Consider the following 15467-nt stretch of genomic DNA (forward strand, 5'->3'; position numbering starts at 1 on the left):
AAAATGAGCAGCTCTTCATTACCCATTTCCTTCTGAACTCTGTAAGAAATAAGATGGGGAGAGACAGATGAGAGAAGCCCCTTTTTTTGCCCCAGAGCTGCACTGGGGGTGAATGACAGCTCTGGGAGAGCACTGAAAAACAGATTTCTTCCTGCACTGAGAAGAGAGAGATCCAGAAGTGACACAGGTCAGAAAAACCCACTCTAAGTACAGGTCACCAGCCATCCATTCCCCACTACCACTGGATTTCTGATATTATTTGTGTAATTCAGATGCCCCCTTCTTCCAGGAAGACCACAAACTTCCCTGAGTTACTCCTACCTTAGCTCTAGGCCAGACATTAACCTGAGACCTGATCTCAGTTGGCTGATCCTTCTCAGTCAATCCTGATTTTTCTTTTTAAGTGGCATTTTTGAAATGTCTGTAACTAAAGTCAGAATATGGATGCATTTTGTTGCCATACCTCTAGGTGCTATTTTATTTCAATTATTATGGCACTGCAAACCAAGCTGCACTGCCATTTTAACACCAAAATTCCCTGGGGGGAAGGTCAAATTCCCTGTGATTTTTTCTTGTTATCTGTTCCTCCAGGATCCAAGGGCCTGCTTCTGTCCCAGCCCTGGCATTCCCAGCCCATTCCAGAGGGTCACAGGGGAGCAGCTGGAGATGAGGCAGGGGCACAATCCTGTCCCTAATTCTATTCCTGGCTGAGGTGTCTCACAGAGAGATTCTGGGCACAGTTTTCAGCTGTTTCCTCTCAGATACTGTGGGGACAGGGCTGTGCACCCACCTGAGAGCAGCTCTGGGTGCAGGGCATGGGGAAAACAACAAACCAGCAACTACAGCCCCAGAAAAACTCCCAGCCAAAATCAGCCAGGCTCAAACACAGTGCAGTGGTCAATCTGAAACCAAAGTTGTGTTTTCAGGTCATTTCACCCTTTTCCTTTTAAAAAAAGGAAAGGAAAGAAATGTGAAATGAACCCAGACAATTTTGTCATTTTGGTTTTTACTTCAGGGGAAATTTCACCCTTTCTCGGTCCAAGCCTGCACTATCAAGTTCCCTCTCGACCTTACAGAATATTCACTTGTATTTCCATTAAGTACTGTGCAAACATCAGATAGAAGGCTCCCAAGTGCAAATATTTTTTGGGAAACAGAAAAGATAAATGGAAAACAAGTTGCAGCTCCATCAAGGGTTTTAATGAAGCCCCCTGTCCAGCAAAGTACCTAAGGTTGAGATTAATGCTTCAGTGGCCTCTCTATGTTATTTTAATGATGTGCTTAATGTGAAAAGATTTTCTGGTGCAGTTTAAATGGTAGTGGGGAAGGTGCATAAACAGCAGTTCAGTCAGAGGGCACTGAAAGGGATGCAAAGTTTCTCTAGAAAATGCAGAGAAACTTTCTCTGTGCTGTCCTCTATATTTGGATGCTCCTTAGGGTGACAGGTGTAGAACCCCTCATGGCACCTGCAAGGAATTCAGGGAGAGCAGAGTCTTGCAGAAGGGTTCATGTCCTAATCCTTGTTCATATTATCTGCTCCTAATGCCACAAACTGGAGATAACAGCAGCGAGGAAGGTGAGATTTGCATAATGCTGATCAGTTGGAAACCTGCAGTAAGCAGAAGTGCTTTTTGATTGCATTTCCCAGTGCAGCAGCAGCCAAATCTTTAGTTATTCAGGTCATCTCTCACAGCAGCAATTGCACCTCTGCAAGGCCAGCTGGGGATACAATCACACTTGGAGCCAGAGAGGATGAAAAGCCATTTCTTTGGATACATTTAAAGGCATCTGCACAGCCCTCCTTCCCCACACAGCCAGGGACCAAAAGCTTTTAAGGTTTGTTTGGCTTCTGCTTGAGAGTGCTCAGCCTGGGGAGGGCCATGGCCAAGGGCTGGGAGGGGCTGGGGCAGCAGGTCCAGGGAGCCAGGGTGGGATAGAGAGGGAAGGAAGGGATGGAAAGAGCTGCTCTGGCAGTGCTGGCAGAGGGATTTGTACCCCCAGCCTGACCCACACTGGGCATGAGCAGGGGTAAGGGTTTGAGCATAGCCCCTGTGCTGCCCAGTGAGCAAATGTGAGAGACAGCAGCTCTGCCAGGTGCACCCTCAGGGATGCCAGGCTTTGGGCTCTAAGCCCCTCTGCAGGCTGAAGTGAGAGCCTGTCCACAGGGGACACTGAGCAGGTGCCAGCCCTGAGGAACCAGCCAGTCTGAGCCAATCCAAAAGGTCAGGCCCACCACAGAACCAGTTCTGTTCACAGCTGTTAGCACAGATTAGATCATGGCTGTAGAATTCTGAAAATATGGGATGAGATTGGCAAGAATGCATGTACATCACAACAGGGATTTTAACATTCCTTTTATACACTCTACATTACTACAAACCTCCAGAAACAATGAAAAATTTCATTTAAAAACTTTTAAACTATTAAAATCAGGTTTCCATCACCTATGGAGGCAACTGCTGTAAATAGGATTTGGCCCAGCAAGGGGAAAGGCAAAGCTCAGCTGCCAGCAGGGCCATGGTCAGAGGTGAAATGGCCATGGCAGTGGGCAGGGGGTTGGAAAGGTTTCACCCCAGGAAATGTCCCCCACAGGAGGACCCCACTTTCACCCCCTAAACCCTCAGTGCTCCAGGGCCAGCACCCTGCAGGGACAGGGGAGCCCTGGGGCATGGGGATCCTGCTCCCTGTCCTGTACAGGTGAGCAGGGGCACCTGCAGGGCTGTCACCATCCTGTACAGGTGGGTCACCTGCAGGGCCCTGTCCCTGTCCTGTACAGGTGAGCAGGGGCACCTGCAGGGCTGTCCCCATCCTGTACAGGTGGGTCCCCTGCAGGGTCTGTCCTCATCCTGTACAGGTGAGCAGGGTCACCTGCAGGGCTGTCACCATCCTGTACAGGTGGGTCACCTGCAGGGTCTGTCCCTGTCCTGTACAGGTGAGCAGGGTCACCTGAAGGGCCCTGTCCCTGTCCTGTACAGGTGAGCAGGGTCACCTGCAGGGTGACACCACCTCCACCACCCCCTCTGCAGGGGAAGGGCACAGACACTTGGAAAAGTTCTTCAGTCTCTGAATTTGTGCCCACAATCAGCCACCACCCCACCTGTGTTATGTGAAAGAACAGATGGGGAGGCGTTTCCCCTCACACTTGAAAAAATAATTGCTTGATCATAAATAATGATTATTTCAATTGATGAATCATTTGGAATCATTTTAGGTCTCAAGTCATATTTAATAGTGCTATAATTGTGGCATGAAGAATTCACTCCTCAGTCATGTATGTGCTTGTTAGAGTTGGAGTAAGTTTAGTTATTATTTCTTTTTTAGAAGGACAATTTAGATGACAGTCAACCAAGAAGATAGAAAGAAATGTCCTGATATTAAATGTCTGTGATCAGTCCTTGTCTCCCCATGCTCTTTCACACACACAAACAACAGTCCCCCTGCCCAAGTGTGTGAAGCTTTGCTTTTACAGCCCAAACAACAACACTTGAGTAACCTTTCACACACCACGTGTGTAACCTTTCACACTGAACTTGGAGTCTTTCTCCAAGTGCAATCACACTTGGGAGGTCAGGCCACACATGTCGAGCACAGGATTTGAGATGAAAGGAGAAATGTACAAGGTAATAAAAAATGTGCTTCCCCTCCTGGGAGAATTTACAGAATTATTTTGATGATCAGAAGTAATTTATTGATGGGAAATGAGATGCTAGGTAAGGAAATTCACTGTTGGTCCCAATAGTTTGTCCTGTGAGTTGCTCAGGAATCTCCAAGCATGTGGAATCCTATGGCTCAGCTCAAGGAGAGCCACACCAAGCAGGGGCCAGCATTTGGGTTTCTCAGGGGAAATGTTAATCAGGACCTCCTGAAGGTCCTTTAAACAGCCAGTGTTTTATGACAGGATGGGATATGAGTGAACCTACTCCAGTCAATGCTTCCATGGGGTGGAGAAGGAAATACTGATGTGTTTTCAGGCACTGGTGAGGTCAGAAGATCTTTCAGAGCTTGACCACGAGAAATGCCAAGCGAGAGTCCCAACAAGACACAGGATTCAGCCTGGTCAGTCCTCTCCTAAAAGGGCTGGAAGGCAAAAAAAAATTTTAAAAAAAGAGGGAAAGGGCTCAAGATTGATGAGGTGGGCAATAGCTCATATTTACATATCTGGGGCCCTTCTGACAGCAGAAAAAATAAGTTAGCCCAAAAATTAGAAATCTAATCTCCATTCACTTCCCAGCTTGTCAGAAGGCCTCGGTGCAGAGCAGCCCCTCTTGGCTGCACAGGGGTGTCCCACAGAGGGACCCCACCAATAAATCTGTTTGATTTCCTGTTATGAGAAGCAGACAAAGAGATATGGCCAGGGATGGGCAGAGCTGTCTGCACAAGGGAAGAGCCTGTGCTTTCACCCCAGACTCCAAGCCACCCTGTGTGAGGTTAGTGAAAGTTCAGTTCACTCTGGGGTTTTTTTCCCGTTCTTTCTCCTTTCCGTGCCTTCCCGTGGGAGCTGCAAGGAGACAGGACAAAGCAGTTCTTTCCTGCTGGCAACGAGCAGCCCTGAAAGTGTCACAAAAAGTTTGCTCTTGAGAGATTTCCAGTCTGAGGGTGTGATCCTGTGGCCCCTCCAGATGTGAGTAATGCTGTGACATTTTTAATGGCATTCACCGTGCTTGGTGAGAATTTCTTGGCATTTCTCTCCAAGTGTTTTCCCCACACCACTCTTTCCTCACTCTCCTCTCCCCTCCATCCAGTGCACATTACACACACACACACACACAGAAAAGGAAAGATTCCAGGTGAAAAAGATGGTTTTTACCAAAGCCCTAAGGACCTGGTGACTTTCAAGCAGCTACTTGAAAAGGTTCCTCTCAGGAAGGGACATCACCCCTCCAATTCCATTTTGCCCACAGTCCAGGACTGATCCTGATCCTGCAGCCAAGATGTGACTAAGAGATGTTCCATGGCATGAATTCTCCAGAATTTCAGCAGGTCCTCAACAACACTTGAAAGGGATTAGGATGAATGTGGTAGCATTGCAATGTGTTTTGTGAAATACCACAACCAACACCCTTGTTTCTGTGAAGGAATATTTTCAGAACTGCTGGGAATTCCCCAGAACATCAGGAGCCTCGCTGGATCATCACTTCTCCCAGCAAAATGTTTCAAAGCCTTTTATGGATGTAAATTTGCTCATTTGAATTTTGTGGGGTTTTTTGTCTTTAGAGAGACCCAAGATCTATGAAAAGGAAACAGATTTTCATAAGGTTGTGAAGGTGGAATTGAGAAGCAAACATGAAATCCAGTGCACAGCAAGTGGGAATCCTGAGCCAAGGATTGAGTGGAAGTGGCAGCCCTGCAGCCTCACAGACACCCTGTAAGTGACTTCCCTGTGGATGAACATGTTCCTGAATTGTTGGCTATTTCCAGTCTGGTTTTCTTTCCACTCCATCCAAATTATCTGAGCTAAAATCACAAGCAGAGTGAAGATCTCCAGGGTTCTGAGCCCAGCTGGCATCTGGTTGTGTTTGTGCACCTTGTGTATTACCTGAATTGTGTTAAATAAGTTTAAAGTGACTAAAGATCATTGAATTTTCCTTTACCTTGACCAGCCCCTCTGACTTTCCTTAGCCCTGTTGAATGCTGTGAATATTTGACAAAGGAAAACCAGCAGAACGTGTGGGCAGAGCTAACACACCTTTTTCCCTGCAAGAGCTTTTTCCAGACAAACCTGCTGAAGGCTTGGCTTCCTTAAATCCATATGGGATTCATGGCACTTCCCAAGGGCTGTCTTCACTCTGCCCTCTGGGCTCAGCCTCCTGTGGTGAGAGGGAATTGGGTCTTACTGGGGACCCTTCTGTGCTGCAGGCTGAGGTGTGAACACGCAGCAAAGTCACTGGGTCAAAGCTGCCAGAGAGGAAGGAGGCCAGGGAAAACCAGGATGCTTTGGAGATTTGCCTATGGAGACATTTCCTTTGCTCCTGCAGCTCCCTGAGCAGAGGGGTCTGCAGAGAGAGGCCTGGGCTGATGCCCATTGCTTCCCTGGTAGCCCCTGGGCACGTGCAGGAGCCAGGTCCTGCACAATTCTGACCACTTCAGCTCCTCTCTGCAGTGAGAGGGATGAAATCAGGTTTTCCACCCATTATAAAAATGAAGACAGATCTAGAAAGCAAGGGAGAAAATTACTGGATAGTGGATTGCTTATTTTCTCACTCATTTGTTGCTGTGAATGGCAAGCCATGAGACAGGAAAATCAGAGAGAATCCTTCCCCAGGTGTTCTGTACAGCACAGGGATGGTGGGTGGGTGATGCAGCCTCAGCTTGGGAGTGCCCCAGGGAGGCATCCCCAGTGACTCTGCTCCTGGGGGAGTCACCTCAGGGATCTCATGGCTTTGTGGCATGCAGGGCAGCAGGGGGCACAGGGCTCTTCTTGGGAGGAGTTCAGTGAGACCAGGGTGGAAACACCACATGGAAACAGGTTCTGCATCCTCTAGGAAAACCACAGAGGTGACCTGAAATCTTTTCCAGACCTCTCTGTCTAGGAGGAGAGAATTGGCCACGAGTGCTGAATTCAGCCAGATCCAAACCAGTGACCTGGTGGCAAAGGACCTCACATAACCCTTGTTGCAGCTTTCTGGCTCTCTGATCTTATCAATTTAAATACAATTGCAGAGTGGCTCTACCTCTGCTGGCCCCAGGGGCAGCCTTATCTTGCTGCAGCAGAAGCTGGAGGAGGATTCCTGTGGGAAATGACACAGCCCCCATTTCCTTCTGTTGTCTGACTTCCTCTCTCTCTCTCTTTCTCTCCCCCCACTCTGCCTCAGCAGTGCCCTTTGAATCCCTGAGCACCAGCATTGTTCCTCAGAGCTGGGATGTGATTTTACTTCCTCTGGGCTTTTCCCCTTCATCCTCAGGACAGGATTGTGCCTTGCAGGAAGTCCCTCAAGATCTTCTAATTAGGCTCCTCTGAGAGCCTCAAACCCTCCCCTGGCCCAGGGTGTTGCCCCTGTGCTTTGTGTGGCTTTGGCAAGGGCATGGCTGATTTATGGAGGGATTTTCTGCAGCATCAGCCCTTGATCAGTGCCTGTAAAAGTCCATTTTACCTCCTGAGACCCCGTGGTGGGCTCAAAGCCTTTGAATTTCTAGGAATGAGAAGAGCTATGTCTCTGCTTAGTCTTACCAAGCTGAGGAAGATGGGAAAATGTTTAGCCCTGGATGGTGCAGCTGGGCCTTCCCACATGAGATGTTCCACACTCTGCTCCTTGCCCATCTTCCAAAATGAAGATTGAAAAGTGTCTTCTGTGGAATGTGCAGCATTAAAGGGGCCTTCTTTATTTATTTATGAAGTATTTATCCATTCTACTCCCTCAGCCCACACTTCCTGTTGGAAGCTGAGCACAGCAGACACTCAGCAACATCCACCTCCCCACAGTTTGAAGTGACTGGCATTTTGAATTTGGAAATATAACTTATATTAGCCAGATAAAACTCACGTGATTTAATTAATTGTCCAGTATTTTCCATTTCTAATCTTTGCAAAGATTGGGGGGTTCATTGCTGGTCGTGCACTGATTTTGTTTGCCTCTGTCAAGGTGCCTTGTAAATAATTTGGAAATGTTGCAAAGAAGGAATGGAGGAATTTCACAAAGATGTAACAGACTCCAGCAGCAACAATTCTTAGGAATATTTAAGATGATTTTCTAAGATTGACATTTTCTCACTCCAATACACCTCCCTGCTTACCTTGAACACCATCTCTGCTTTTCCACCTCCAGGTGCAATCCTGAGGGGCCAAAAGTTGTGGTTTCGGAGAACACAGTCACAGGAAACAAGATCAGGAGCATTGAGAACAGCCCCATGAGGCAAGGGGATAAACCAAAGGTATGTGTGGGGTGGGATGGCCTGGGATGATGTCAGGGCATGCTCACCCCCAGCTCGTGGTTCCCAAGCTGCTGAGGGCTCTTTGCATGCTTGGAATTCCCCAGTGCTGGGATCATCCCAGATCTCTGCTGTTCACAAGTGCTGGGCTTTGGAATGATGTCACCCACCCTATTTAAACTCTCCCAAGACTTCTGGGTCAAAACCTTCTGTGTCTCCCTCAGTCTTGAGAAAGTGTGGGAGTGGTTCAGTTCGAGGGGTGCCGCCATGTGAACGCTGATAAGGACTCTGAGTTCATGAAACACTTGGAGAGTTGTTGGTCCTGCCCCTCTTGGTCCTGCCCTGTTTCCTCCACTCCCAGCAGCAGGAGCTGACCAGGTGTGGGCACAGTGCCACAGGTGCCTGCTCTGATTTCCAGTGTGCAGCTCTCAGCTTGAAGCCACTTCCCTGGAACAGTGAAGGAGGGAGAACCTTCCTTGGACACTTCCCTGCCTGCTCCCCCTTCCAACAGCCCTGGGATCACCCTGCCTGTGGGAACTGCAGAGATCCCAGCAGGATTCCCTGTTCAGTGTCCCCAGGTGCCTGTGGTGACACTGGCTGATGTTCCACACCTCCAGGCTGGCAATGTGCAGTGGATTTGGGGCCTCCTGGCTCTGCTGGGCTCTGGCTGGGATCACCTGCTGGACTTGCAGTGGGTTTGCAGCTCCAGCTTTGGAGGTGGATGTTCCAGATGGTTCAGTGTCTGATCCTGCAGGGTGCTGGATCCAATCCTGGCTTACCTTTGAGCATGGGAGAATCCTTGAGTTAGTCCCATGCTTAAAGTTAAGCACAAAGCTAAAGTGCTCTCCTGGACTGGCTCCAGACTAAATCAGCATCTGGCAGGATCAGTGCCTCAGCCATCTGCTCTTTCTCAGGAGACTTTCCAGTTCTAAACATAATCCAAACCAGAGCTCTGGAAACATGGAGCTTGGGCTGGGAAGGAGAAAATCAGTGTTTGCCTCTCATTCCTGAGTTTTTCCATTGCTGGGAGATATTTATAAATTGGATTTATTTAGATGGCATAGTGCCCCTTAAGCTCTGGCTTTAATGTATTCTTTAAGAATTTTACATCTTAGGTAAAAGCAACCCCCTAAAAGTGCTAATTATTTATAAAAATGGAGGTTTGTGATATTTACCTTCAAAGTTTCTTATTTTTGTAAAACTTTTTGATTGCTGCATGGGCTGACAAGAGCTTTGAGACTCTCAGAGCTACTGTTTCTCTCCATATATATTATATGTATGTAATCAGCTTTTACATATTTCATTATTAAAGTTAGGAGCTACATAATTTTACAATTTATAGTACACTCATTCTTTTTCTGCCTGGCTGAAAACACAGTCTGAGGTGTTTCCTATTAATTCTTATGTCCTGATTAAGATTTATTCAAATTAATATAACTAAATTATAGGAATCTCAGGTTTCACTCCCTGCTTATATTGCAGACAGTTCCTCTCCTTCCCCCTTTCTGAAGTTCAAGACTGTGTTAATTGGAGTCTTTGTATTATAGAATATAATTTTTTAAAGAGTCTGAGGGAAAAGGAATGGGACAGACAGGAACCAGCCCAATCCATTCCCACCATGTCCCAGCAAGTAATTCCCCTATACTGACCAAGGAGATGAAAAAATAAAGATGCTGGAGTCTGAGCTTTCAGGAACTGTGTTAGGAACCTGGGATTAGCTGAGGTTGGGGATTTTCCTGTGGGATTTGAGCTGTCCCATGAGCACTGGAGTTCCAGAAGGTGGAATTCATCTGGGCTCTAGGATTTGTCAGCACCCAAGAGTTCACCCTTGGGAGCTGAGGCACTAAAAGCTGGTCCAGCCACATGTGGAAACTTGCATTAACTGTTTAGAGCTGCTAAAAACATGGAATAACTCCCCTGGAATCACCAGATCCAGAAATTTGCCCAAAGCAAGCTGGCAGGGCAGCAAGCAGTGTTTTTTCCTGCAAACCCCTGGTGCTCTTTGATCACATGAAACTCTTCAGACATCTCCTGACAGAAGTGCCATGTAAAATTGAGCTCTCCTGTCATCATCCTCATCATGATTATTCCATGAGTATTCCACAGATAGAGAAGTGAATTTCACCTCCTCCTGCTTTCCTAAGCCTGAGTCTCACTCCTGAGGAGAGGCACGAGGTTATGTCTCAGGTATTGATGCACTTTGGTGAAGTTTTGGTCAAACAGTGCCCAATGAAATGGTCACACAGCTGAGGCAGCTGCACTGTGATCGTTTCATCTTCCCTGGGGTTTGGAGTCCACCTGAACCTCTCACTTTGGGAGTTAAAGCACTGCAGGGCTCCTCTGAATCTGCTTTTTCACACCAGGTGTGACACCCGTGACTGCAGGAATTGCCTGACTTTTCAAGTACAAGGAGCTAGGTTGCTATTTTATTTTCTTTCCTGTTAGCAAAATAACAAACTGGCCTGAGCTTGGGACCAGCAGAAGGGAATAGCAAGACTCATGCATAATTCAGCTCTCTCTGGGGGGTTCTTTTCATCTCTTTTCTCCCTTTCATGTCTATATGAGAGTGGCCAGGCCACGTGGGTGTTTCTGCTGGTGAAATTCACAACCACTCAAGAAAACTGACCCAAAAATGCCAAGTTTAGACCTCCTGAAGGAACAAAAAGTCTCCATTAGAGCAGTGGGATGTGTGTGGTGAGAAGTGTGTGAGCAGCTCAGGCAGGCTGTTCAAATCTGTCACTTCCAGGAACTTCTCCAGCCCTGTCACCCCAGGCTGCCAGGAAGGGGACAGCACAGGGAGGGGTTTGGGACACAGCAGCCATCCCTGGGGATCAGCCCAGCTGTGTCAGGCACTGCCCAGGCACAGGAGCTGTCCTTGGTGGGTCTGGTGAGAGCCTGGCCAGCAGCAGGGACATCAGAACTGCCCCTTTGTCAAATTCCCTGACCTTCTAAATTCACAACCACTCAAGAAAAGTGACCCCAAAATGCCAAGTTTTGACCTCCTGAAGGAATAAAAAGAACAAAAAATCTGCAGTCACTGGAGGAAGGAGCAGGGGGTGGTGATTGCTCAGGACCAGCCAGGATTTACCCACCTGCTCCAGGGGCTGGAAGGTGATCAGTCCCTCCATGGCACAGTTAACCTGCAGCTAGCCCAGTCCCCAGCAGCTTTCCTGACCTCCCAGTGCTGCCAGCAGCTCTGCTCACCCTGAGGAAGGCACTGGCTGCTCCCCTTTCCCAGGGACAGAACCCCCCCTGGCAGAGATGGGAGCAAAGCTGGCAACTCTCAGGCAGCTGCCAGCTTCTCTCCTCACTCATGCTCAGTCCATCCTTTAGCATGTTTTGAGTGAATGAACTCCAGCCCTGGCTCAGGACTGTCAGGCTGTGCAAACAAGTGCTGTGCTGTGCCACTCAAGTGGATGGATTAGCAGTGAGCTGAATGCTTTCTGTGCAGGGTTCCTGCTCAAGTTCTGTAATTCCATCCCCCTGTAGCCACCTCCAGCCCTGCTCTGCCAGAGTCAGACAGCTGAGAAGTTTTCCACCCACATTTTGCACTCCTCATCCTGCCCACGGAGAGCTAACGAAGTGAAAGAAGAAGGATTGTTAACTACAGCTCTGGGGTGGGGAGGGGCAGACAAAGGAAAGAGAAAGGATATTAATTCAGGCTGGCTCCAGCTTAAGAAAGGCCTCGTTGCTCTGTCCTCACTACAAGATGTCTTAAAACACTCACAGTGCATGGCTGGGGAATGTTATTTGGCTGCTTCTAAAATAACTTATTTTTATCAGTTTGAGAACATTACATATGGACTTAATTGAACTACTCCATCAGGAGTTTTCCCAGCAGCAAGTTCTATTTACTTGTCAGAGCTGTTCTTCAGAAATCATTCATTTTATTCCTTGGCTTATTGAGCTTCAAACTGAGTTTATTCTTTCCTAGTAATTATTTATTAGCTAATAATCCCTTCCTTGGGCTCACAGTATTGGGTGGCCTTTAGGTTAAGTAATAGGAAATGGAGTCCTTAATTCCAAATCCAACCCAGGCAATGCAGCCTGGGATGTGTTTGGTTTGCAGTGAACTCCCAGGATCCCATCCAGCTCCCACTAGGAGGATGTCTAGACACAGCATACCAATAATTTGTTATTAATTAGCCCTGTGCCAGCACTGCCTGCACAGGAGCTGAGGGTGAGACATCCTTGTGGCACTGCTGCTCATAGGGCCAGGGAAGCTGGAAACTGCACCTTTCCAGGCTGTAAATAGTTCATTGATGGCATTTTCAGTGCAGAGGCACAAAATTTTAAGGCAGATGCAGGTTTCACATCAATCATTATCCAGCTCAGCAGAGAGTGCTGTGCTCTGGGTTTTCTGAGAAGCAGCTGTGGAGTGAGCCCTGCCTTGATCATGGAATCAATCCCAGAGGGGTTTGGGGTGTGAGGGACTCAGAGACCCTCCAGTGCCACCCCTGCCATGGCAGGGACACCTCCCACTGTCCCAGGTTCTCTTGGGCACTGCCAGGGATCCAGGGGCAGCCCCAGCTGCTCTGGGCACCTGTGCCAGGGCCTGCCCACCCTGCCAGGGAACAATTCCCAATTCCCAATATCCCATCCATCCCTGCCCTATGGCAGTGGGAGCCATTCCCTGTGTGCTGTCCCTCCATCCCTTGTCCCCAGTCCCTCTGCAGCTCTCCTGGAGCCCCTTCAGGCCCTGCCAGGGGCTCTGAGCTCTCCCTGGAGCTTCTCCTGTCCAGGTGAGCACCCCCAGCTCTCCCAGCCCGGCTCCGGCCCTGGAGCAGCTCTGTGGCCTCCTCTGAACTCACTCCAACATGTCTCAAGCTTTTCTACCCTGGCTATGATTCCAGGAGTGGAAAATACTTCTCCAGGTGCAGGGACTAAGCACACACAGGGATTATCCCCTCAGAATTTTTCCACTGTCTGCTAAAGGTCCCCAGATTCTGGGACTGTGCCCCTGCAGAGTCCAACAGTTTGCACTGTTAATAATGGAGGAAGATCCCTGAGTTTGGGTGCTCAGTTAAAACCATTTTTTCATTAGGGATGGCATTTAGAAGAACAAAATCCTTATCCCAACCTGCCACTGTGACCAAACACACACAGACTTCAAATTTCAGCTACCAAACCAACCAGGATTAAATTAGTTTGACCACTGAGAACTTTATTTCAGATGTTGGAAAGATAACTGAGCTCCCAGGCTCAGGGATTTACCCAGGACCACACAACTGGAGTGAAAGGTTGATACAGAATGATTTCAAGGGATTCATCTTACAAGAAAATCACTCAAAATCCTGAATTGCCAGCTCTGGGATCACATGCAGGTCTCCACTGGGTGCTGTTGGTTTAAAAGTCTCAGTCTGGAGGGCTCTGGGAGGTGCCAGTTGTGGGCCCAGGCAGGGAAGTCCCTGACCTCTGGTGCCCAGGTGTGTAAGGATTTGGGATCCAAGTGCACAACAATGACCAGAGCATCCAAATAAGAAAATGACTTTCTCTCTATTCCTCAATAGTTTGGTTTGTTTTGTTTTGTTTTCCTCTATTCCTCAGTAGTTTTGTTCCCCCAAGAATTTGTCCCCAGATTGTTTCCCACTGTCATTTACCATCTTTTTCACCTTCATATCTAGACACAACTGAGATTAGCTCCAATGAGGTCTCAGGATAGCTATTTGCTCTTTTTTTCTTTTTTTTTTTTTTTTCTGTTTTCCCACTGTCCTGCCAGACTTTTCCTGAGTTATGGAGTTGGAGATATCAGCATCTGTCTGTGTGTGTGCTCATGAGCATTTACCTCTGGGCCACCAAGCAGCTTGAGGCATTGCATCAGTGTTTAGAAGAGCCATAGTGTCACCCCTAACACTTTGGACATGTCCCAAAATGGATATTTTATGATTTTGCCTGGCTCTGCAGTGTTATCCTCCACTTCCCAGCTAGAGCTGTCACATGGGAAGACTAATTGCTGTTAAAAAGCTGTCCAAATGTACCCCCTCCTGCCCTCAGCACGTACATTTACATTGCCTTGTGCTCTTCCCAAACATGAAATGCTCAGCTCCAGCAGCCATGAGGAGGAAGATGCTGGTCCTGATTCAGCAGGAATTCCAGAGTGCTGCTCAGGGCTCTGCATGTGCTCCTTCCCAGCCCATGGCCCTGGGCCACTGCTCCAGGAGCAGCAGCAGGAGGAGGAGCAGGCTGCTCTTATGGCCAGGCTGGTTTTATAGCCAAGGCAGAGCTCTTTTCACAGCAGAAATCGCTCAGGACTGCACAGCTCTTTCTGTGCTGGACACCAGAGGGAGTTGGGTGTGCTGCTCTCCTTTTTCACCCCTAAATTTGGGGGTTCCCCATTCTTACCATGAAAAGTAAAGACTTTTCCACTTAGCCCTTATTCTACTGCAAATGCTCACCATCAGAATGGCAAATGCACATGGGATCAAAACCTTTGGAACTCATTTCCCTGCAGGATTTAAAGTGCCAGATCTCAGCAAATCTTAAATAACTCAGAAAATTCATCCCACACAGCTCTAGACACACTCATAGGGCAGCTTTAGGAGGGGTAAAGGAATGTCTTGTGCGAGTTTAGTTTAGGATATTAAAAAGAAAGTCCAGAGATGCTTCTGTGCACTTCAAAGAGCTCTCTGGAGATAAGGACAAAGGGCCAGAGGGTGTTATAAGTTTTGATTCTCAAAGGCCTTAGAGAGGATGGCAAAGAAAGTGATATTTGTTCCAAATGTGAGGGCTCAGAGCTCCTCAGGTGAATGGCTGCAGGGGAAGCAGAGGAATCCTGCAAGAACATCTCTGTCTTGGTGGCTCAGGCCCTGTTTTCCTGCTCACACTCCAAAGGAATACAAGGAATAAATAAAGGCTTGGTCTGTGGATGTTCCTGTATGATCCTGAGAGGCTGCACTGACAGGGACAGGGCAGTGCCACATGCCTGGGCCTTGGGAGGTATAAGGGGCACAGGTTCTTAAGGACATGTTTGAGCTCAGTCCCAGAAATAACAGAACCCCCTCCTTTTCTGATGTGGTGAAGCTCAGGACAATGCTCCTTCCTTCCCCATGCTCCTCCCTGTCTGCATTTGCTGAGTGTTACAGCACTGGCAGCTTCTCCAGGGCTCCCTTCCTCACTGAACCAGTCCTGTGCAGCCCCAGGGAAGGGGTTTGGACTCAAGGGGCTCCCAGCACAAAGGGGCCACATCATTCCCTCCCTTCTCTGAGGGGAAAAACAAAATGCTGCAATACTCTTTGTACCACATCCATAGGAATTACCTGCTTCCCATGCAAATGTGGGCATTCCCCACAGAACCCAGAGCTGAAAAGCAGCAAAGGGAATAGTTGGTGGTTGTGGGACTGTGTTTGGATGGATCCTCCAGGCCCTTCCCTTCAGTTTTTTCCTTGATGTTGTCACACAAAGACCTTGGCAGGTCCCTGTTTTTCATGGGTAAGACAGGGGGGAAAAGGAAGGGGAAGGTTTAGGAATGAGGAGAGAAGAGAACTAGCTGGGCTGAGATGACAAGAGACAAAAACCAAGTAGCAGCACTTGTCGGGGACTTTCGCCTGTTATTAACTAGAAACAATTTTCTACCCTCACACACCCTCAGAGCCATTCCCTGT

General features: G+C 48.2%; 1 protein-coding gene across 1 annotated transcript in view; it reads left to right on the forward strand.

The window, feature by feature from the left end:
* Window positions 1-15467, forward strand: part of LOC136562532 (vascular endothelial growth factor receptor kdr-like) — a 129597-nt gene that overhangs the window by 66344 nt on the left and 47786 nt on the right. The window contains exons 10-11 of the mRNA XM_066559421.1: window positions 5215-5365; window positions 7764-7869. Of these exons, the coding sequence (XP_066415518.1) occupies window positions 5215-5365; window positions 7764-7869 (257 nt within the window). The remainder of the gene's footprint in view (window positions 1-5214; window positions 5366-7763; window positions 7870-15467) is intronic.

Source organism: Molothrus aeneus, chromosome 14 (assembly GCF_037042795.1).
Source record: "Molothrus aeneus isolate 106 chromosome 14, BPBGC_Maene_1.0, whole genome shotgun sequence".
Classification (NCBI taxonomy): Eukaryota; Metazoa; Chordata; class Aves; order Passeriformes; family Icteridae; genus Molothrus; species Molothrus aeneus.